Source organism: Micromesistius poutassou, assembly GCF_964030765.1.
Source record: "Micromesistius poutassou genome assembly, chromosome: 9".
NCBI classification, from domain to species: Eukaryota; Metazoa; Chordata; class Actinopteri; order Gadiformes; family Gadidae; genus Micromesistius; species Micromesistius poutassou.
The window spans coordinates 8,485,624-8,510,492 of NC_140279.1; the positions used below are offsets into that span (position 1 = coordinate 8,485,624).

At 43.2% G+C, this 24,869-nt stretch overlaps 1 protein-coding gene across 2 annotated transcripts; it reads right to left on the reverse strand.

Annotated features, from left to right (window-relative positions):
* Positions 1–2,214: 2,214 nt before the first annotated feature.
* Positions 2,215–23,822, reverse strand: kdr (kinase insert domain receptor (a type III receptor tyrosine kinase)). 2 transcript variants are annotated; one of them, XM_084472647.1, is made up of 30 exons: positions 23,545–23,822; positions 22,304–22,397; positions 18,733–18,935; positions 18,498–18,619; positions 18,083–18,248; positions 16,992–17,131; positions 16,341–16,524; positions 15,795–15,918; positions 15,421–15,590; positions 14,150–14,306; positions 13,073–13,193; positions 12,809–12,920; positions 12,215–12,559; positions 11,634–11,780; positions 11,400–11,531; positions 10,469–10,575; positions 9,669–9,804; positions 9,183–9,287; positions 8,961–9,074; positions 8,518–8,606; positions 7,974–8,130; positions 7,354–7,445; positions 7,045–7,167; positions 6,776–6,887; positions 6,387–6,486; positions 6,196–6,301; positions 5,677–5,819; positions 5,346–5,427; positions 5,091–5,170; positions 2,215–3,522 (listed from the first exon to the last, which is right to left on the reverse strand). In XM_084472647.1, the coding sequence occupies exons 1-30, from the start codon at positions 23,645–23,647 to the stop codon at positions 3,306–3,308; spliced, it is 4,083 nt and encodes a 1,360-aa protein (XP_084328773.1). In that variant the 5' UTR covers positions 23,648–23,822; the 3' UTR covers positions 2,215–3,305. The 2 variants fall into 2 exon arrangements, with proteins under 2 accessions (XP_084328773.1, XP_084328772.1); XM_084472646.1 differs by having other exon boundaries at positions 18,083–18,251.
* Between the last annotated feature and the right edge of the window lie 1,047 nt (positions 23,823–24,869).

A 24,869-nucleotide genomic window follows, 5' to 3' on the forward strand; every position in this document is an offset into this window, starting at 1 on the left:
GCAATATTTGTGAATTTGACCCTCAAAAATACATTCAAGGTCATAAATCAAAATGCTCAATGGTAGCAAAGATGCATCATCTTGATTCTAAATGAGTAACTATACAACAACAAGAAAATGCAAAAAAACGTTGTATATACCCAACTGCGAGGTTCACCCCCATGGCAACCAGTCTATATATTATTTCCTAATTTCAAATGTTCTAGCAAAAACAGTATCAGACCTTATATGAACCATTCCCTCTCAAATTAAAGGTCTTATCTCCAATGTTTATAATATTGTTGATAAATGATGTATCACTTGATCAAATCGGGGCAGATCATGCGCATGAGCATGATTTGGAAATTTCAGGTGAAATTCGGATATTGGCTTATATTGGGTAAATAAAGGGTCTTCTTGTGCTTGCCTTGTACAGATTAAGATTATACACTAAACTTAACACAGCAAAACATAGTTGGAAATGCAGATGAAACATCCAACAAATAAGCTCCCATGGGGGTGACAAACCTCACACATATGGAAGCGTCTTTCCCTGCACTTCGGCTACTATCTTTCAGACATTATGAAACGCCTTCAGCAAAGTCATACAACAAACTGTTGAAATGGCTATTTTGGGGGTTTTGGGGAAGGTTGTTGTTTCGTTGCTTTTGTTTTGTTACTAATATACAACATCCACTCTTTGTTTTAATCATCATTCTTTATGGGGTAGCAATGAAGTGAGCTACGGCAGAGGGAAGGGCTTCCTCATCCGCACAGTAGTGATGGGTCGTTCACAAACGAGTCGGCTCAAAGAGCCGGCTCTTTTAAGTGAACGATGGGAGTCGGCTCCCGAACACGAGCCGTTGTCTTTTTTGTTCTCCCGTGCTACGGGTGCTACATGCATTCATTCTACGCGTGCTATGCATCTCACGGCACATGCATGGCAGCCAGCAACCAATCACGAGAACAAGCAGCGAGGGGCGGGGGATTTCGATGCGCGATACATGTTGCCTGTGACTGACAGGAGGAAAAGAGGAGAGAGACGAGTGCGAGTGTGTGAGTACAAGATGAATGAGACAAGGAAAATAAGCAGCATTTGGATGCATTTTGATCAGTGTGAGAACACAAAGGTCAACACGCGCGCACGTGTCCTATTGGTTATGAGGACCTGTCATTAGGGACAACTGTCTATCCAGAATCCCAACGGTACTGTGAGTAAATGTATATACATGTCAGTCACTTTGTTGTTTTCAGAAAACGAAAAAATAAACATGAAACAAAACCGAGAGATGATCTTTTCTGGAACATGAAACTACACTACAGCCAGTAGATGGCGACACTTACAAACAAATTACAAACATTAACGCCACATATTGACGTGTCAGATGGTGTTAAACCAGTATCTCAGGTAGACTAACTGATTAGAAAAGTTGTATTATTATTATTATAGCCTAATGTAGAAGTGCATATCACAGATGGAGGAGTGTCCTATATATGGTGGTGGGTGTGGCCTGGGGGACCCTGTCTTCATGGGTTGGAGCACCCTGTCCTATAAACAGCCTACATCCAGCATTCAAGGCGGTTTTCGAGATTTAAACCTATTGTGATTTGATCAGAACCTTTCATTTAGTTTGGACACAATGCATTATTATGGGAATACACTTGTATAACGGGATGTTAAAAGGCCAGATCCATTTAACGAATTTCCAATTCAGTGACCTTATTCAGCGTCTGAATCTAATGATCTGTTCAAGTGTAGACCTACCATCAAATACGTTTAGAAATATTCCGTCTGATTAAAAAAATAATAAATACTTTCAACACTGACGTTGACTCTTTTATTGTTCAACCTCCTGAGTTGAAAAAAACGATAAAATAGGCTACACGGTTGAGAGTAGGGCTTCAAGGTTCTTTATCCTAACCAGTCGACACTCACTCGCACGCATGCACACTAGGACGTGCGAGCGCGCGCGCGCACACACACACACACACACACACACACACACACACACACACACACACACACACACACACACACACACACACACACACACACACACACACACACACACACACACACACACACACACACACACACACACACGCACAGACACAGTCCTTCCCCAACACCATTCACCTCTCTTTTCCCTGTGTGCTATTGAAATATGTGCCACCAGTATTCATTACTGATTATCTTTATTTGCTTTATTTATTATCCTTGTTTGCAGTGTTTTTTGTTTCTGTCCTTTTTCAGCTACATATTTTGGACACATGAGCATACACCTATTGGAATGTAATTATGCAGAGTAAAAGATAAGACCAGAAGATGCCTAATCTAAAAGAGTATTTATTTTATAAAAACTAGTAATATTTATTACAGGTCAATGCAATATATGGAAAGTCATAGAAAAAAGTGAACTGTACAACGAAAATTGGTCAGAATTAGGTTATTTGTTCTGCAGAAATGTTAATTTTAAAGATTCAGTCTATAGACTCACTGACCGAAAAATACAATAATTATAACTTCTGCCAGCCCACGCCTCCACCTCCAAAAATCCAGTTGCTATTTCCTGCAATTGAGGAAGTGTGGATGGATTGTATGTCAGGAAATGGGCATACCCAAATGCCATGGCTTGGCTGAGTAAACATGATAACCTTTTAACTGGTGGTCCAAATAAATCGTCTCAACATAATTACCGATATACCCCAAAATGGTTTGTTGAAAGTAAAATGGAATCATATGGAAGCAAATTACTGTGATAATTGTTAGAATTTTACATTTTGTATATGTAAGCACTATTTAATTCATGACATTGAAATATTATAATCTGAAAACCAACCAAATCATCTGAATATATTTGTTTTAATTCACCTCTTTGAAATTTAAATAAGGCCCTGCTGCTGCAGTTCGAATTCTTATGGCTTGAATTTTCTGGTCCATATTTTGACAACTTGAATATGCTATTTAGAATATCTGCTGCTTGATTTTTTGTTATTTGAAATCGTGTTTTTTGAATGATTCAACTTGAAATGCCATGTTTGAATTTCAAAGAGGTGAATTCAAAACAAATAAATTCAGATTACCTTATTTTCAAAGTATACTATTTCAATGTTATGAATTCAATAGTGTGTACATTTTCATTTACAAATTTCAATTGCTTTTAAAATTCAAAACATTATGGCAGATATTTTCTTCCATAGAATCACTGCTATCAAGACCATTGCCTGTGGTGTGTTGCCATGCTTTCCAGAATAGCTTTTCCATTGGGAGGGCAGCAGAACTGGGCAGACAGGGGTGGACAGGGGACGGCGGTAAAAATGTGTGGTCACACCGGCGGTGTGCTATAGCGCACATCAACGTTGAACTTGTCTGCTTTCGACAGCAACGGAGGTTTCTTCAGCATGCTGTGCTTCATGATCACATCCTCGTTGGCATATATGGGCGTGTCCGCGTCGTCGGAGTGGTAGCCTGACTGGTATCCACTCGTCTGATTGGATGCTTCTGAGGCTACCGACTCCTTGCTTTTACAGCGCAGCAGTTGGCTGGGAAAGAAAAAACAAAGCGGACGAGGGGACATTTCATCAACTCATAAAAGCCTGTAACAGTGTTGTCATAAACTGTAGCTGCAGAATCAAACACATGTGTATCCCTGGATGGATTGTAGATGCATGGTTGACAGACGCAACGATAGATGATAGATGGGTGAATGGAATTGAAACATTAAAAGGGGTTGTAGGTAAGAATTAAGAGCTATTAGAAATGCTCTGTTAGAATATCACTATAGTTCGCTGAGCCTGCCTCTGTATGAGACAATTGAGATAACAGATCTCTCTTAGCTCATTTCTGACCACTCCGGGCATCTCTTCCATGATTAACACTTTTCAATGGTGGAGAGACGGACGGAGGGAGCTCTCCTCACAACTCTTGAATCATACCTACAGCAGCTTTAAAGTTCTCATTCCACCGTTTTTTCATTAATTTTGCGGTGGTCACTAGTAGCAATAAATGCCCTGTGAGTCGGTTTTGGTGAAAATAATGCTCTGGTGCTCCTGTTTCACACTGTTCTAGTGTGGTAGTGGAGGTGGGCGGGGAAGAACGACCCAATTTTGGCTCTTATTCATGACATGCAAATGACTCGCCTCTGATTGGCTAACAGCACTGTCCGTCACAGTAATAATACCAATTCAACTTATAGAGAGAGACACACAGAGAAAGGGAGAAGGAGAGAGAGGAGGAGGACCGTGCACCGATCCCCGCGATCGCTGGATCGGTGCGTGGTGGCCGGTCCCCGCGCCAGGGCACGACCGCTGGGAGACCACGACCGCAGGAACCGGCTGCCGTGCACCGCGCCCGGGAGCTCAGCTCCGGCCGCCGTGGTGCCCCGAGGTGGCTCTTCTTTCTGTATTCAATCGCCGTGCCCGAGCCGCGTAAATGTTGAAATAGTGGTAATGTCCGATCCAACCATTTGTTCCCCAACTCTTGTTTCTTGGTCAAGAGACGCAACGTTGTGTCTTGTTATAGCCACAAATAGCACAGGCACAAACTCAATGCTGTCTTCCCATGGGCCGTCGCAAGCCAAGGTTGTGCGAGGCCATGAATACCAACTGACGTCAGTTGGTGAGGCTTTTCGAATCTGCTTGTTTGTGTGTCTATTTTCTTACATTTGCTAATGCAGGCAATCGAGGTAGGAGAACGTTTTCACGTTCAGCATGCATATCTAACTCCGACTGACCTATCGTATTTCAAAAGGAGGAGTAATTAACGGTTTTCGGTGGAATGAGACGTGCAGCAACTACGTACATGTATTAGCACTAGCTCAATCTCGACTCCTTCAGAATTTCTGTGGGTGGTTACGAACCAACCAAGTGGGCAGGCCCATGAATAATAATTTGACAACGCTACGTAGCAGTGCCACCTTATCCAGATTGCTCATTTTTTCTGCCTTTTTCCTTTCATTGGCTATTGCATACAGCAGACAAACATGCATAGATTTCAAACTTACCACAGGTCACAAACTTATTCTGACCTATGTTATTTAACAAACAATAGGAAAAATGGGATTTTAATGGCATGGGATCTTTAAGCAAACGTGGTGGGTGTCGGTGCTCACCTGAGATTGGGTGTCCTGGGCAGCTGGTGATCCAGACCCTTGACCTCGTCTGGAGTGAAGCCCCTGACTGGACACCCCGACTGGAGGAAGAGCCAAACACACTCAGGGCCAATGTGCATGTGCGCATGTGTGTGTGTGTGTGTGTGTGTGTGTGTGTGTGTGTGTGTGTGTGTGTGTGTGTGTGTGTGCGTGCGTGCGAGTGTGTGTGTGTGTGTCTGTGTAGGGTGGGGGTAGGCGGATGGGGGATACACTCACCACGACATTGTTGTGTTCCACAGGGATATCCTCAAAGGTAATAACACTGAGAGGGTGGCTGCAGCTGTCACTCTGTTGGCTCCTACATGAAGGTAGGAGCCACACACACACACACACACACACACACACACACACACACACACACACACACACACACACACACAGGCGCACCCACACACACAGGGATATCAATTAGGTTATTTGTCATTTTGACATTGAAACATCGCAACATCTTATTCTGGATTTAAAAGTAGACATTTGATTGACAATGGAAAAACAAAGAGATGGTCTATGTGTACTTATATCTTCAGTGTGAGGGTGGTTTTCTTACCGGATCTGGGGTGCGTTGTCATAATGGGGCTGGGGCTCCGAACGCTCCCCACTCACAGGGAAGGCCTGGGGGCCCCTGGGGCTGGAAGCCACCGGGCATCCCTGCACCTCATCTGCCGTCAAGGGAATGTAGTCTTTCCCATCCTGCACACCCACAAGCACACACATACATGTGCACACACACACACACACACACACACACACACACACACACACACACACATGCATGGACGCGCATGCACACACACACACACACACACACACACACACACACACACACACACATATGCATGGACGTGCATGCACACACACACACACACACACACACACACACACACACACACACACACACACACACACACACACACACACACAACGCGTTCATCAAGCACGAGCACATGTCCATGGATATATATTTCATGGATCCTATTGTTTTAAACACTCCTGTACGAGTGTATGTACTCACCCATCCGCCTATTAACACAATATCAATAGGTTTGTGATATTGATTGACACTAACCTGTTGAGCGCTGGCCTGTAGCAGGTTCCCCAGATGTTCAACCAGTTCAGAGAAGGTTGGTCTGTCTGTGGGACAATTGAGCCAACAGTCCAACATGGTCTGGTATCTTAGAGGACAACATAAAAATACATTTTAACAACTATTTAGCACATATCTAAACACCATATGATTCATATGAAATCTGGGCTCACATCTCAGTTGTGGCATAGTCTGGAGCTCTCATCCTGGTCCCCTCCTTCAGCCTCCTGCAGAAGGACTCATCAATGCAAACGCCTGGATATGGAGATGCTCCTGTAGGCCAAGGCACAGGGTTACTTTAGAGGAGACCAGAGGAGAGGAGAGCAGAGGAAATGAAAGGAAAGGAGAGTCGAGTAGAGTAGAGCAGAGAAGAAGAGCAGAGCAGGGAGGAGTAGAGTATATTAGAGTTGTGCAAAGTAGGGTACAGCAGAGTAGAGAGAGAGAACAACAAAAATGCATGCAACATGAATGCTTCTGTGAATATAAGGTCCATTTATTACATTTTCTAACTACGTTTAAGCAAGATTATCATGTTAGTGGCAGCCTTGTACCACAGGCTCACCCAGTGAAAATATCTCCCAGAGCAGGACCCCGAAGGACCAGACGTCGCTCTGCGTGGTGTACACCCGGTCAAAGATGGTCTCCGGAGCCATCCACTTCAGGGGCAGGCGTGCCTGGGGAGACCAGCCACGGGTTACTTTCAAGCTAAAATACAACACAGTCATCCTCACCATCATCCCCATCATCCTCCTCAAGATGGTTGGAGAGTTGGATTGAGTGTTACTGATACTGGTCTATGGTCGGGCTGTCTGCTGCTCATTTCACACTCACATCTCCCTTGCGGACATAGTCGGGGTCTTTGTAGACATCTCTCGCCAGACCGAAGTCACAGATCTTCACCACGTTGTGCTCGGAGAGCAGGATGTTCCTAGCCGCTAGGTCTCTGTGGATACACTGTGGAGCACACACCCACCCACCCCCACACACACACACACACACACACACACACACACACACACACAGACACCCACAAAACACATAACACACACACTTAAAAAATTTCATGTAGTAGATCATGGGTTTCAGTTGCATCAGTATTTTAGACAACTACTTCTGTCAGGGTTGATGTGTAGAGCTGACCTTCCGAGAAGACAGGAACTCCATGCCCTTGGACACCTGGAAGCTGTAACTGATCAGGTCCTCCATGGTCAAGTGATCATAGTCGGAGCTCTCTGTGATAACAGAACAACATTCTCATTCAACACATGCACTAATGTACACAATAGCATTGCGTATTCTATGTGCAAACCATTCCTCAACCAAGACAAATTCCTTCATTCCATCACTCCTAAATCCCCAATGTATCACAATTTATTGGTGTCATTTGTTCTTTGATTTCAATGGCTTTTCACTATCATTTGAAATTGCTGAAAAATATTCACTGATCTGCCTGTGTCTGTATGTTGTGCATCAACATTCAGATTCAATATTTTCTTTTGTTATTTTATTTCTTTGCTGCTTTCTACTCCATCAATAACTGCAGCACTTTTTCTGTTTTTAAATGTGCTCTATAAACACATTTGATTTAACTTGACTCAGAGTCCATATTTCTTATTCTACATTCAATCCATATCACCACTAACCACTTCATCCAATTCATCTAGAATAAGTTATTGAAGGGTTTGTTTTTCCTTTAAATAACATCTGAGCCGCCACTCTGTGCTTTAACCAACAGGAACGTTTCTAAACGAGTAACTGACCTCCTTTGAGTTCTGGGCCGCTGGGTGAGGCGTCGTGTCGGGTGCAGGTAGCCGTGCCGGTGCAGATGTCCAACTGGGCGGTGGTCCCCAAACCCAGGTCCACTTCCTCCATGTCTTCCTCCACACGTACCCACCTCGCGTCTTCCACCCTCTGCCTCTGTTAACATCATGTCAGAGCAATCATCTCATTTCAAAAGTCAATTTGTCATAACAGTGAGTGAGTCAGACAAAGAGATCACAGGTCTAAATTCAACGGGAAGAAAATCAAAAAAACATGAAGGCAATTCTTGATAATCTATATAATATATATGTAAACTATATATTTCATATATGTTTATATATGAAATATAAAATCATGATTTTGGGTGGATATTGTTGGTTGAAATGAATCATGATATTGAGAAGGTCATCTGTATATCTTGATCATCCATGCAAGGGATTCTGTGAAACAGCACTGAATTCTTCCACTGTGTTGTAACTGGAGCATAATTCTTGAGTATGTGTTTAGTCGTAGTGTTGCCTGCATGGTGATCAGCTGGGTTACCTTGAAGGGACTGTACTCTCCACGCTTGCTCTTTAAGTAGCTGGACAGGTTGCCGTTTTTACAATACTCTACAATCACCATCAGTGGTCCTGAGCAGAGAAGGGGAGGGGATGAACAACATTAAGCTGACGTCAACATACGGTACATAACTCATAAAGTACATTAACACCAAAATCGATGCAGAGGATATTCAGAAAAAGTTAATGACATGTTTGGGGGAGACCAACCGTAAAGACATATCCTTTCTCATGTGTTTTAAAACGTATGTCTAATTTGACGACAAGCAGATAATCACCAATGATGATAACCGTTGAACAAGCAGCAGTTCTAATAAAGGGGCCGTATGATGTCCTTCCTCATTGGTGCATACCAGAAGAATGTCACTATGAAGATACTTGGAGGAGGCATTGTTTTCTAGTAATACGGTTGCTATGAGGACTCACCCCCCGGCTTGGTGCAGGCTCCCAGGAGGTTGACCACATTAAGATGGTGACCAATGTGGATGAGGATCTTCAGCTCTGACATCAGCGCCCGGTACTCACTCGATGTGGCCCCCTCTGTAGCACACCCGGTAGTATTTTCCATTATCTCCTCTACATTTGTCAATGCCACTTTGTTTGCAATGAAAACAGTTGAGGGTTTCTCTCTACCCTGTTTATTTTTACCTTTCAGCATTTTGACAGCAACAGTTGTACACGTGGTGTTTTTCTCGATGCCGAAAGCAGCTGCCTCCACCACCTGACCAAACGCACCTCGTCCCAAAGGATCGCCTTTTGTAACAAATAATATGCAGTCACTTAAAATAGCTTGGCTTAGCTTTTTTTTGCAGCATCTAGCAATGACAAATAGGGTCAATGGATCGGGGATAATGGTAGCTCCCAATGGATGAAACACTTAAATGCATAGCAAACATAAATGTATGGATGAAATGTTAGTAATTTACCCAACCCATTTTTCCATATGGTCTTCCAGTGATCTCTTTCTTAGAGACGTCATTAATGAGAAGGTAAGGTTCAGGCATCCTGCTGGACTGCGGACATTGAGGTTTGAACCCATTAACTTTTGTCTGGGTGTCAAACTATCACCACTAGACTACCCTGCCCCTATGCTTAACAGTGGTTATGAGTGACATGGTCTTGATTGTGGGTCACCTAGTTTCAGCCTGTCCCGGGGAAACTCCCACTTGTTGGCATCATACGTGAGCCGCTCACACTGCTCATCCACTGGCATGTCCTCAGAGTCCAAGATCATGGACAGGTAGCCCGTCTTCACGTCCACACCGGTAGGCTGAGAGAGAGACAGAGAGAGGGAGGGTGGGAGAGAGTCATTGTGTCAGTCAGTCAGTCAGTCATTGAGTCGGACGGACGGACAGACAGACAGACAGACAGACAGACAGACAGACAGACAGACAGACAGACAGACACACAGACAGACAGACAGTGAGTGAGTGAGAGACAGTGAGAGACAGTGAGTGAATGAGTTGGTGTGTTGGTGTGTTGCTGACAGAGTGGACATTCACAAACCCAAGAGGTCATCACTGGTCATTTCTGGTCATTTGTTGTACACTATACACAGGACTTTGCTAATGACCCTGACCCTCTTCTGAGGGTCAGGTTGAGAAAGACTGTGTGTGGGAGGAGAGATCGGACGGTTGTTTTAGGGACACAATAGCAGAGGAGCCGTCATGAGCCGGCCTCGTTAGTTTTAATCAGCTGGTTACAGAGGAGGTATGTGTCTGCTAGTGTGTCTACGTTGTTGATTGCCTGCATGAGTCCTTGTGGCTTTGTCTGCCTGCTTGAGTGTTGTGCTAGTAAAGGGAGTGTGTGTGTGTGCATGCATGCATGCATACATACATGCTTGATTTGTGTATTTGTGTGTGAGAGAGAGAGTTGAAGTATGTGAATGTACAAATGTGCCGTTCTGCTCAATTAGTTGTTCCTCTGTTTAATACCCTCTTTCTTCCACGGATGACGAAGACTATCAGCAGCCAGAAAAACATGGCAACGACCACACAGCCAATAGGCACAATCAGCTCCACGTTGGTCTTCTCCTCCGCCCCTAAGAACAACAGCCATTGGGAAAGTACGCTCTTTATTAACAAAGCAATCACAGGGGTTGCTTAGCCATTGACTATTCTACTAAGACTTTAGTAACAAAAGTGGAAAAGTGTTAAAACATTAACATGACTCCCATACTTTTGGCATCAGATGACAATAATGATGTGAGGAGAGGTTGGTCGTAATTGCTGTGTGCGTGTGCATGTGCGTGCCTGTGACCATGGCTGAAGGAAGAAGTCTAGGCTGGAAGTGTATCTAGCCATAACAACATTCAGGGCCCACCATGGTCTCCAACCCTTCTCATTTTCACTCATCCCAATCATTCCCTGTTTCTTTGTATGCTCTGTTTATGCTGATTATATGTCACTGGCCCATGAGGGGATTTGTGCACTGACCGGGCTAGTGGCAGGAGAATGTAGGTGGTCACGTAGACCTTGGTTGGAGTGAGACCATTTGTTGTTTGGCCCTGCGTGGGTTCAGTATAGAGGGAGGAGGGGGGGAGGGGGGGGGACCTCTCCCTTTGTCCTGAAATCTCTTCATTGTTTTGTATTTTTTTTTTCGCAACTGCCTGAAGGATCTTTTAACGGGGGTCAACTTCCGCTACCGGAACAAGTGAGGTTATTCTTAGACACAAACTCCTCCCTCCTGGGCAAAAAGGGGGAAGACCTTGAGACAACGCGAAGAGAGCGTAGGGGTCGAAGGTTAAAGTAAAGGACTATGTTGTTGTTTTCCAAACTACCCAGCAGGAAATGCTAGACATTCTAGCAAAGCATTTAACGGTACGCCCTGCGTAGTAACGATGAGGGCAATGTAGGCAATGTTTACCTTCTGTGGTCAGGAAGGCCTGGGAGGAGTCACAGAACCGCTTGTTACAAGCAGTGCACGTGTACAGACCACTGTCCTCCTCCTTCACACGCTGGATGGTCAACCGTTGGTTCCGGTTGCTCAGAATAACCCCTGGAAACAGTTTGCAACCGCATGTTAGCCTGGATTCGGAAGGGAACGGTGCAGATACAGACACCTGAATGCTGATTGGTTTGGATTTGGTCCTGCTCTTACCGGAACCTTCTAGAACGGTGTGGTTGTTCTTGGTCCAAACCACGCTGGGGTAAGGGGTGCCCGTGACGTCGCACGTGAACACCATCGTGCTGCTCATGTTTACCTTCTGGTCAGTCATGTTATTCAGAATCCTTGCAGGCTCCAGAGCTACAGTCGAGGTTTGCAGACGCAAATTCATGTCAAGCATTTATTTTCTTGACAAGTCACACTTTTTCCAACGCACATTAGCTTTGTTTCTTCACTCAAGTATGCTTTGTTTAAAGTGCTGTAGGTTCACGCACCTGTGCTTAACAGGCTTAATTATTGCCCAAACAGATCAAGAAAGAGATGCCCTTAAGGGTCAGATACAAGCCAGGAGTGCTCTAAAATCTAAATTGGCTCATACCTAACTCAAATCAGATATTTCACTCACTGATGATGGATGGCTATGGCATTACTCACAGATTACACTCCTTACATTACAAGGAACATGAGGACTAAATCTTAAAAAGCAGAGAATATGTGAATATGAAATCTGTATTTGACGTTGAGCCAGAATTTTTTTTAATAAAGAGTAAGCAGAACGAGCGGCGAGCATGTACCTCTGAGAGTCAGGCTGCGCAACAGGCAGATCTTCTCCCGTGTTTTGATGTTCTCCACCTGGCAGACGTACATGCCCTCATCATGCCGTGACGCGCTGGCCAGCGGCAGCTCCAGGCTGAGCTTGGCGCCCTGCAGGCCAGACAGAGTGGCCTGGGAGAGGGGACGCCGGGCCAGCGTCAGCGAGCGGCACGGCTGGACCGACGGGGTGCGCTCCGAGTCGAAGGCGCCGGACAAGCGGAACCAGGCCAGGTTCCTGTAGAGGAGCCTGTCCGCCTTGCACCTCAGAACCACCGGCTCCTCCTCTATGGGATCGCTGGATGGAGACACGGTTAGCTCCAGGCCACCTGGCGGAATAAGATGGGGAGTCAGTAGCTTTGAGGGATCCCACCAAACAAAGGTAGTGTTTGGTGGGAGAAGCTTCCAGGAACCATTTTTTAAATGGTTCCATAGCCTTCTGTGTTACATGAGTTCCTTTGACTTTCTAGCTGTGCATGCATCTGTTTAAACAGAGAAGTGCTTTGGTTTGGCTGTCTGGCAACAAAATTGCCAGACAGCAACATGAAACATTAAACATGAAAAAGGCAGATTCTTACGGGTCACATGGAAGAAGATTACGCGTGAATCTTGTCCTTTTTTATTGACAGCCAGGCATCTGTACAGAGCGTGGACCTCAGCTTTGCGGATCTTCAAAGAACTCACGATTTTCTTCATGAACAGATGCAGACTCATTAAGTGCCAGGTAATTTGAATGAGAAATACAGCAACAACTTTGACCCTACCCAATGTTTAGCTGACCACTGACTAATATATGGTGGCCTGGCAGTAGTGTCTTGCTGGTGAAATAAATAGGGGCTTACCTTATGATCACGGTCAGGGTCGGTGGTGATTCCATCCATAGGGTTGTGTTCTGTGCCGTTGCTGATGTGCCTCCAGCTGGTGCACTCATCTAGGTTGACCTCTGACACGGCCGACCTTGACCTGTTGTAAAAGGACCCGGAAAGGATCTAATGCAACTCCAATCACAATGTTTTCTCTAAAGAATATCTTACTTCACCAAGTTAAACCTATTAGATGTAATATTTAATCAAAGATGTAACATCTCCTGTAACAACAGTTTTATAGGAGGCATAATACACAGTATATTCTGTATATAATTTTTTATGATTAATCAAAGCTTCTAAACAATGAATATAGAGTCTGTGATAATATCTGCTACCAAATATAGGAGAAGAAGCCTGTTGGAGAGAATTCTAAAATGCACTAAAGAGAGAATACATGAAACAAGAGTATTTGATAAGAAGGGAGGAGAGGAAATCACGGAGCAGAGAAGTGGACTTGACAGGAAGAAGCCTGGTTTGATATGAGAGCACCAGAGGATCAACAGGAAGCACAGTGTTACGGTGTAGGAAGTGATGTGCATGCTTAAGATAAGCTCCTTTCTGGTCTGGAGTCGCCACAATCTCCTGCCTGCTTCCATCAACATAGCTTCTTCTCACAGCACTTTACCTGGTAGGAAACCTTTATGTAATTAATGTTTACCCCCCCGTCAAGTTCTCATGTGCTGCAATCCTGGCACAACAAATAGCTAACAGCTAACGGTTATCGTCACTGTCTTACTCTAAACAGCAAGACGATAGAAAGACGACAATTGTGATTATGAGGGAAAATGCGTGTACTAAATATATGTTTCGGTCTGAATAAGGTTTTTCAAAATGGCCCATTGTGAGAAGCATGAATCAAATCCTTCAATCTTCATTGGGTCACAGTTCACTCTCATTGTCTCCCTCCCTGTCACTGCTATCACCATCACGAAAGCTGCTGTTCCAGCTCTAAAATAACACTGAGTTGACAATGGAGGGTGAAGGGAGGGTCGGTCTCTCTCTCTCTCTCTCTCTCTCTGTATGTACATGCGTTTGTGTGTGTGTGTGGCTTACTGAAAGGCCTGTGGGCAGTCTTCCTGGGACATCCACTCCCACTGGATGTGTGAGGGGATGGGGAATCCCCGGGCAGTGCACCTGAGGGTGGCCCTGCTGCCGTACGTATACACGTCTGTGTCCACCGCAACCTCTTTCTCGATGATGTGTGGTGGCACTGTAGAACAAGGCGAAGAGCATTACCATGCTGGGCAAATGGTGCGATCCAGTTGTATGGTACGCCCACCCGTACGAGTCGTAAGGTGTAAATCTCCCAGCTTTCTTGCGGTATTTCACGGAGGAACGCCCCCTTTTAGTCGGTCTCACTCGGAATTCTGAGAGTATACCGAGTTCAGTGAGGCCTACCCTACGACTCAACAACAAAAATAGCTGCTCCCGTAAAGAGATTTATTTTCTTTGTATTTGTACCACGACATTTTAATGTAGATTTTAAATGCTCTTACATACTTGATTACATTGCTACTTTATTCCGGTCACCAATTTATGCATTGCACGGTCTTGCTGTGCGTACAATGAAATGTAACGTTGTGTTGTTTGTTTTTGAGCTGGTTTGCTAAAGAGGCTAATGTAGCTAACAATAACAATGACTAGCCAATGACAAACTGGAACGCTTTAAGGTGCTACGAGCCAGGATATTAAGTCACGTTCTCTCTAGAGCAGGTTGGCGTACCGATGTACCATACAAATGGATCACAGCAAAAGTTCACAGTTAAAGGTCCCATGACATACCACACCACACAGGTGTGGTGTGATTAGCTGTTACAAGCCGTTTTGGAAATCTGCCCCTTATGACATCACAGGTGTGCGTGTCCACCTAGATGTGTGACGGACTGTAGCAACGTTTGCTACAGTCCACTGGGTAGGCTGGTAGACTGATCTATCCAGCACACATCTAGGTGGACACGCCCACTTGTGATGTCATAAGGGGCAGATTTCCAAAACGGCTTGTAACGGCTAATCACACCGCACCTGGTGGCATGTCATGGGACCCTTAAAGAAAATAAATGATCCACCAGTGGTGGATCATTTGTGGTTGACTGGAATGTTTGGCCGGTCTAAAACAATCCATATGAAAAGCCTTTCGAAATTGTAACGTCTACTTTGGGGCCTATTCTATAGCAACAGACTTTATCTGATGCTGTTGAGCTGAGTCATTCTCATCATACACCATTTCAACAGAGGAATCATCATAGGATAAACACAGGCGACGCGATAGAAAGGCGTTGTTAACGAGTATGGCACAGAAGCAGCGAACGCGATGGAGTACATGCCATTGACTATGAGCTGAAATGTGTGGCTCTCTTTGTCATTGGTGAGCTTGTTGGTCAGCACCACTGTGTAGTTCCCTGCATCCTCCTCCACGACCCCGTGGATCACCAGGCTCCCATTCCTCGGCTTGACCCTGTAATCGACCTTACGGAGTGGCAGGCCATTCTTATACCTGAACAGACAGAAAGAGGCATGGGGTCTAGTTCAACGCGGGAAAATCAGTGCAATTTTGGCCATCTCGTTATCTAATACTTAATTTCCTGGATTAGGAAAAAAAAATCATTTCAGTCTGCTGAATTATATTTTCAATGTTTTTCGGGATGCATATTTGTTTGATTAATGTATTTTTTGTGCTCTGATGCAGCGGTCACCGTACCACTGGATGAAGGGCTCAGGGTAGGCCTCGTACTTGAAGGGAACTAGGGGCTCTGTGGTGTGGTCGCCAACGGTCAGCTCTATCACATTTGCACGAGGGTCCTTCAACTCAATGAACGGTTTTTCTACAACACAGAGACCAACAGAGCACTCGGTCAGCTGCACCACATACCAAAGCATTTAGTACAATATGTATTCACCCAATCGCACACATACAATCTGTGTATATTTTAACAAGTAATTCTGGAAAAATAACAGGCCCTTGGTCAATAAAAAAGTACATTTAAGGCTCTGTTGGATTAGACCATAATAAAACACCAAGAATATTGAATTTGAACAGATTGACCCTCAAGAATTGAGTATGCAGAAAACTACAAGGAATTAAAACACATGAAGATTTCATTGGCGTTGTAAACAAACAAATGATTCACCTTTGGTGTGATCTCATTGAGTAAAGGATCGCAAAGTATTTTCTTAGCATGTGCGTTTTTCCAGGATACCCTTAACGCGGGGACGGCTTGGGCATGAGATTAGCATGGGGGCCTACCGTAAACCTTGAGGAAGGCTGAGGCGCTCTTTTCCATCTGACCGCTTGACGCTGTGCAGGTGTACTCCCCTGTGTGGTCGACCGTCACGTTGTCAATGGTGAGCGTGTTGGACAGTTCCAGAGAGTTCCACAGCTTGACTTTATTGGCCTTTTTGTGGAAATCCTCTGAGCCATTTCTTGTGGTCTGAAGGGGGGTGAGTGAGATGACTGAGATACCATGAAGAACAAATCATTCATCATTTACAAAAAAAACTAGTTTTATTCGGGGATAGATCCTCTGTTGCCACAGAGGAGAGTCTGGTTGACTTTGAAATTTGGTCTTATGTATAGACAAGCTTCAAAAGAATCCTAAAGAGGAATACACTGCAAGCGAGGAATGAAACAGAAGAGGTATATCACATCTCTGGTATGTTTATCTTATCTTACACAGGAAGGCTTATCGAAGGCAACACTTTTCACAAAGGTGTCACAGTAGGAAAAATCACAGGCGTCGCTCATAACTCTAATTATGGGTCTGCTCCTTTAATGTACGAGGACACAGAATAGTAGACTTATCCTCACTAGTGTAGTGTACTACCCTTGCCCTGGTACAAAAAAGGTGAAAGGGTCTTGGGTGTGTGTGTAGAGAAGTGTTCAGAAGGTACTACTGACCAGGCGCTGGCCCGAGTGAGTCCAGTTAAAGTCAATGCCCACATTGAGCTCAGTACTGGCGATACAGCTCAGTACCAGCCGCTCCCCGACAGACAGCCGGACATGCGCAGGGGTCAGCATGAGGTCATGGATCTTGTATCCTGGGGAAAGGGAGGGAGAGCTGAGTGGACTGGCATGGCTGGCGGTATTGTTTGGAGGTGACGGCCTCTTGTTCCCACCTCATATGATGATTATATTCCTCATTGCTTAGCCATACTTTATTCATTCCTGAGGTGTAATTTGGTCACCAAAGTTGTCCTTACTGCCTGAGATTAACTAAAACTGAGTGGTGTTTTAAGTTATTAGTGATTAATGAACTAGTAATCAGAGACAGCAAGTGATCAGCAGGGTGGGGCTATAGGCATAGACATGGTCATGAAGGCAGCAGAACAATAAAACACAAATATTGTAAACAATTATATAAAAGTATTTATATTCATAAATATGTGCAGTAACCTTGATTTTGAGTCTCTTTTTTTAAACATTTGTTGTATATGTGCAGAAATAATATATAATATGTTACATATTTAGTGCAGTAGAAGTAGAGTAGAGTTCTAGACTTGCCTACATTGGATCCAAAGTTCTTTATCCAAAAGAGATAAGATGGTAAAGAGTATAACTACCTACTCCAGATCACTTACTTGGAGGGAAATATTTCACCATTACAGTGTATATATTAGGTTTTGTTGAAAAACTTGAGTTGGTTGATTGTGTTGGGCTGTGTGGTTTATGGAAAATACAATACAGAGAGAGCTCAGGAGTAACCTGGTTCCCTGGTGTTCTCAGCTCAGGAATGATTATGTACAAAGTCTTGCACCATGGCCTTTTTTTTGTCAAACCAGGATTTTTTCACACTAGTCTACAACTGCTTGTAGTAAAAAGGAATCAAGGATTTCTTACATGTCAGTTTTAGGACTAAACTCGTCCCGTGAGGGTCTCAATGAGCGTTTTTACATCTCGCACCAAGACCCTCACCTCACATATAGCTCCGCCACATCTCTATGAATTCTCCTAGAAAACACATGAGTCCATGGTTTCCTTTGTTATCTTACCAACGACGGCTATGATGTAGTATGGCGACTTGAATGTCTCGTTGGCAAGCTTAGTTTGACAGAACACCACTCCAGCGAATCTGATCAGGTGACTGGGGATGGTGAAGCCAGTCCGGGCCTCCCACACATAATCCTTCCCATTGGCATTATACTCCTTTGGTGGAAACTTCTGACCAACGGTTGAAGAAAACACACATAAGCATCCTACAATGATATCTCATGTCACTTGTCATGTCCGGTTCATTAGTTGCACTGATGTATCTCAAATAAGACTCACCAAATACTATAATTGACTCATAAAAGTAGACACTTTATATACAAATATGTAGGCATCTCAAGGATGGCTCGAGGTAGGCAGGGCATTGACCCAGAAACATAATTATAAGCAGGTTATTCAAAAGTCATTGTCTCTTACAGTATGGAGGGTTACGTTGAGATCCTCCACTGAACCACGGCAGGGGATGACCACCGGCTGTCCCTCGCGGATGAACACTACTTCATACTCCTTCTCAGACGGCACAAAGGGCACTTTGTCATCTAGAACCAAACAACGCAGAAACATGTATTACAATTTATATTAGAAAGTGTTGAAAACATGGAGCGGCATTTACCCCTAATCCTCACTTGTAAGAGGTTGTAAGAATTCGTACCATGAACAAAGACATAAACAGATGCTGAGGTTTTGCCGTCCTCCACCTCCAGGTCTTTGAAGAAGCATCGATACAGTCCGGTCTCGTTGGCTGTTGCATTAGTTATCACCAGTGTGGAGCCAAATAGCCCTGACCCACTACAGTCCACAACGGATATTTGACTGCTTGTTAAAGGGGTGGTCCACTTCAGGTTCTGGTGACCTCTGTGAGGCAAGAACAGACAATCATATGGGGTTAAATACACACACACACACACACACACACACACACACACACACACACACACACACACACACACACACACACACACACACACACACACACACACACACACAACTATTTATGCATTAATTTATGCAAAACAAAAGTTTTAGTAACTAAATTAAATTGTCTATGTTTATTTTTCTCCACCTGGAATTCCGGATTTCAAGTTTCCTCCCGCACTTAACCTGTCCGCACATGTTCAGATAGGCCTAGTTAGGTAGGGCCTAATTCAACATCTTGGAAGAAAATGTTATCCATACTGAGCAGTGCAAACCCACAGGGCAGAAAGCTGCTCCTATACTGTTCCCTAAGGTGGATTTATACTACTCCGTAAAGTGCTGTACGTAGACACGGAGAGCCCTCTCCGTCGACGGAGAGCCTGTCGGAGACCCGTGCGCATCCAATATTTTTTACCTATGCCGTCTCCGCCCTTGCCGGAGACGGGCTGTGATTGGTCCTCAAACAAAATCATTTCTGGAATCACTTTTCCCGGTTTGACTTTGCACCTTATTTACTTTGTACATTGTTTACTTTGCACATTAAGGACCAATAAAACACCAAATAAGATTTAAAAAGCTTTGGACGTTTATTTTCAACACTATTTACATGGTTAGTAGTCAGCATATAAGATCGATCGGGCGGCGAATTGCAATGCGTATCCAACATCCCGACGGAGAACTGCGAATGCTCCGTTGTTATGGAGTCGGATTACGGATTACGGATACGGAGTAGGCCTAGTATACTTTCACGTGAAAGTACTTTTACCTATAAGGTGAAAGTATACTACTTCTTAAGAACAAACTTTCTTAAGAAATAGAAAATGTGTTTGTTAATATATTATTATAGGGACAATTTAAGGGTATCAAACTGAAAGGGAGAGAACCTGAAATCCCAGCTAAAGTCCTGCGGTGCACAGAAAAATTGCACATTAGGCCTACTAAAATAAGTAGCTATACGGTATGCCAAAGCTGTTAATTATAAATAGGCCCTAATTTAAATTTAATGTTACCGTTTGTCTTAGTTTTCTCTTCCAAATTAGTTTTGTGACCCACCTTGGTTTACTGATGTTGCAGGGTTTTCAGATCTTAGTAATTATTAAGTAACAATGTTACGATAACCATTAGGAATCATGGACAAAAGTAAAAAACTATGACCCAAGTTGTAATAAAACGTAATTTTCCTTGATTGCAAACTAGAATCAGAATTAACACATTAAACTTGTCAGATGAATAGGCTGAATGCCTCGTCCTTCAATACACAGCATAGGCTACAGTAGGCCATGCTAGAAACACATATTGCTTTGCCATAGCTGCCTCTCGTCCCATCCCCCCAGCTCGATCATTTCCTGGATTAACCTAATGTTGAGTAGCTAATTGAAGACCATGTTAGAAATCGATTTTAGTAAAGCAAGCCAATATGGTCATAGAACATGCTTTTTAAATTGTGCGATAAAAGAAAAATAATGCAATCTTACTTTATGTTACAATAATATAATGATAATATTTTCTCTCATTCTTATTGCTGGAACCTATTTAGTATGTCTATGTGTGTTGAAAATAAAATACAATAAATAATGGCTTAATTGAATTCATGAAGAGTATTTCTTTTATTTTGCTTTACAAGGACACAGAGGAAGGAGATCAATGCAGGCCTTGAAGGCAAGTGATGAAGATTGCCATCATCGCTGACCGGTCTACCCCAGGATCTGACCACAAGATGGCAAACACCTTGGTCAAGGGAACCAAATTCCTGGAGGGAATATCCCAATTTGCTGCGCTTTGCTGATGGGCATAATATATGCTCTGAATCTCGAGTTTCGCCTCCATCAACGTTACCATATGACAACAATAGACGCGCAGTCATTGCGCTTTTTATTCAATTTTATTTCCCATCATAACCTTTCCCGGGAATCAGGAAATACTGTCGGTGGAAAAGCGGCAAAAGTGTAGCACTACACAAACTAATAGTCACGCTGGAACCCATCAGAGAATAAGGTTTCAGATAACACCTGTCTATGCCAAAATGCCAGGAAAACCAGCACTGTTAATTTTTTTTTTAAAGATCAAATCAATATCAATATAACAGCAAGACAAGTAGTTAGGGTAAACCCCCACAAACAGTCATTTACTTAGCAAAACATCACAAACAGCCATATACTTACAAATACAAATATTGCCAAGAGGAATATTTGACTTTATATGTGTGAGGTTGCAATTGGCATTGCACTTGAGATTGAACATTTCAAACAAACCTATATATATATATATATATAGGGATAGATGATAGATTGTTCTCCTCATCACGCGCTTCTGACACAGAGTCGTCTTCTCACAGGTCTTCACCTAGCGCCACTTCATAGCTAGCTGCTGCTGCTGCTGCTGCTGCTGCTGCTGTAACAGCATGTTCAATGCTTTGGACGTTGTTCCTGTCTGTATCCCCAACAGTAGCCATAAAAAAAATGTGGCATCTTTGGCAGCATTGCCAAATACTTATGTGTCTTTTCGCTTTTTTCTTTTATTTGAGCCGCTTGGGTAACTTTATTTCCTAACCATTTATTTAGTTTTCGCGTTTAGACTTGTCTTGCTTTGTCTCTGTTTGTCTAAAAAAATATATATACAAATTTTTTTTTTAGGTTGGTTGGCCACGTGGCCACCAACCTATGCCTCTATGTTAAGACCGCCACTGATGCTACCAATTATTAAGTAAGTATAATTTAAAATACCACTGCTTGTAGAGTAAAAGCTAATTCCCGTAACTTAAAGGTGCCATGACATGACACCAGATGTGGTGTGATTAGCCATTACAAGCCGTTTTGGAAATCTGGACGTGTGGACGTGGACTTGTCCACCTAGATGTGTGCTGGATAGATCAGTCTACCAGCCTACCCAGTGGACTGTAGCAAACGTTGCTCATCTATCCGCCACACATCTAGGTGGACACGCACACCTGTGATGTCATAAGGGGCAGATTTCCTAAACGGCTTGTAACGGCTAATCACACCACACCTGGTGGCATGTCATGGCACCTTGAAGTTCGTACATAATTTCATTAGAAGTTGTCATAACTCAAAGATTGATGCAAGCTGTTGCATAATTTTATTGTTGTCAAGCCAAAGCACTTGTTTTTAGAGTTTACGCAGACACACAGGCACACACATGCACAAACACATACACACACACACACACACACACACACACACACACACACACATGAATTTGTGGATGATCGATAGATAATGGATAATTGATGATGGAATTGTAGTTAAGTATTGCAATTAGATGCTTACAAAATTATTTTTGACCTATACCTGCAGGTGAGCTCCAGATGGTCCGATTTGTTAATCTTTTGGATCCCAGTGGTGCTCAGTATTGGGGGCTCGGGCATGAAGCGCAGTTCTAAAGCTGAAAGAATCAATTAGGATGTAGCAGAATTAACACAATGATCAAACTCCTGTTATTCAACAACCCATGGACATGAGAAGCCCTTTGAACCTTCCCTTTGTCACTGTTCTACTGCTGCTATTTATCACACAAACAAACTACAGTACTACTAAGTTTCCCAGGAATAAAAAACTCCCATCCATAAGCCAATCAATTAGTTGTTTTATTCTGGTCCAAAGATCAAATGAGCTATTGTTTTTCAAGCATGCACTCAGTGCTGAGTGAGGGCATTTGACTGTAATGGCATTGAAATAACAATCCCCCTATGTGCATCAAAAAGACAATTCAAGGTCTATCTCGGCATGATCCAAAGATGGGAGGATACAGTTTGGAAAAGAAATGCTGCTCAGGGCTGGGTGTTATTTAAATGGTTGTCCACTTTTTTTGTTCCACTGCCGCAGCAAATGGCGGAGCTGTGTCAAAACAGGAAGCTGTGTGAGATGGGAAGGGTCAAGCTGCTGAATAGTCCAGCACTATGGAGCATAGGTGGGGTTCCTGTTCCAGAGGATACAAGCCCAGAACCCTCCCACTCCACCCTTTCCCCTTGGAAAGCTTCAGAGGATATTCCATCTTTGAAACATAGTTATTGCCATTGATGATCAATCAAGTGGTCAATAATATTAATTTGCACCATTGCCTAAATTGTGAACCCTTGATCGATATGTCTCAGTGAATACAGAAATGTAACCATAGACTTAATTTACTTTATAAGTCCATTATTACAGCATAACTGTTGATTGACAAAACAATGGACAATGCTTTTTCAAGTGAGTGACCGACCTCATCCTGTTTCATTAATGGTTATAACATCATTAAATCCAACACACAATGATGCATCGTGTTTTTGAAATCCTTTACTTTAGATTATTAAGGTTTATTCAACTGAAAACTAAAAAACAATGACTAATGTTATGTTAACATGAAAAGGGCTATATGTGAATATAGCCTGAAAATATACAAGCATTTCACATACCATCATTACAGACAATGTATATATATATATATTATTATACTACTAGGTCAATTACATCTTAAATCGATAATCTATTAACATACGTTTTCTATCTTCATTGTTTGACAGTAATTGCATACAATCTGAATCACTTACCAATTGCAACGGTAATCTCCAAAATAATGCCAAGGAATGAGATAATGGAGAGCGTCTGAGCCATCATCCGAAAAAAGAAATTGAACATCACCGTACCACTCATCAATAACTTGGCTATGGGAACTTTACGCGTACATCATTTGAAAGTAGAAAATCGGGGACGCAATCTTGCCTTTAGTGAAAAGTCCATGAATAATATAATAAACCTCGTCGACAAATCATGGGTGCATCATTGAGATAACGTTTCGCAAGTTTAACAGCGATGACACCGGTCTGACTTTCCACTCCGGTCCCCATGGAACTCGAGGTGCTGCTGATTAAAATGAGGAACAGCGGACAATACGCGGAACCGCAAAGGGAGGAGCGTCACGACTGCAAACTGCCTTCTTGGACCGCTGAGTAATGTAAGGCCAAAAAAATAATTAAGTGTTTGAGGGTTAATTACATTGAAGAAAAACAAATCGAAAATAACATTCCCAAAGTGAATATAGTAAATCTCCACAACTACAAGGGCTATAACATGTGTTCTTTAGCAAAAAAAAAAGATAACACCTATGAGATGTTGTGCAATTGAAAGAGTAGCCTAAATGTGAATTTTACTGCCACAGAGTAAATAAAGCTAGAACACAGATGGGATATTAATTGTTGGTGGTTTTAGTAGAGGCAGGTTTTATTGAAATAAAAATGATATATCCAATACAAACCATACATTATAATACAAATGTGATGAGACAGAACAGCAGGTGGATATGTCAAGCCCTGGTTTTTCAATTTTGACAGTTGACCAGTGTATAAGAGCTCGGACATCAATCAAAAACAAAGTCACGGTGGTCTTGTGTGATATACATATGGATGAGTCCTGATCCACTTGGCCCTATCCTGGCCCTATCACTGCAAACCATTGATACTATGCCTCTCACACACACACACACACACACACACACACACACACACACACACACACACACACACACACACACACACACACACACACACACACACACACTCACACACACACACACACACACACACACACACACACACACACACACACACACACACACACACACACACACACCATGGTCTCTCACCATTAAGGGTTCATCAAGTCTAACCCTAAGACTTGATGAACAATGACTGAGTAATAAAGATAACTAATAATAATTCATTCAATAACGTATTATTGAATGTAAAGGACCGGTATATGAAAAGGAACTGTAAGTGGTGTTGGTTCTTCCTGCTATGGGCAAGGGGCCTAATTGGGGGTCCAACTTTTGGCACAATAACAGGGAGAGGATCAGCGTAGGCGGGGAGGGCGAAAGGAA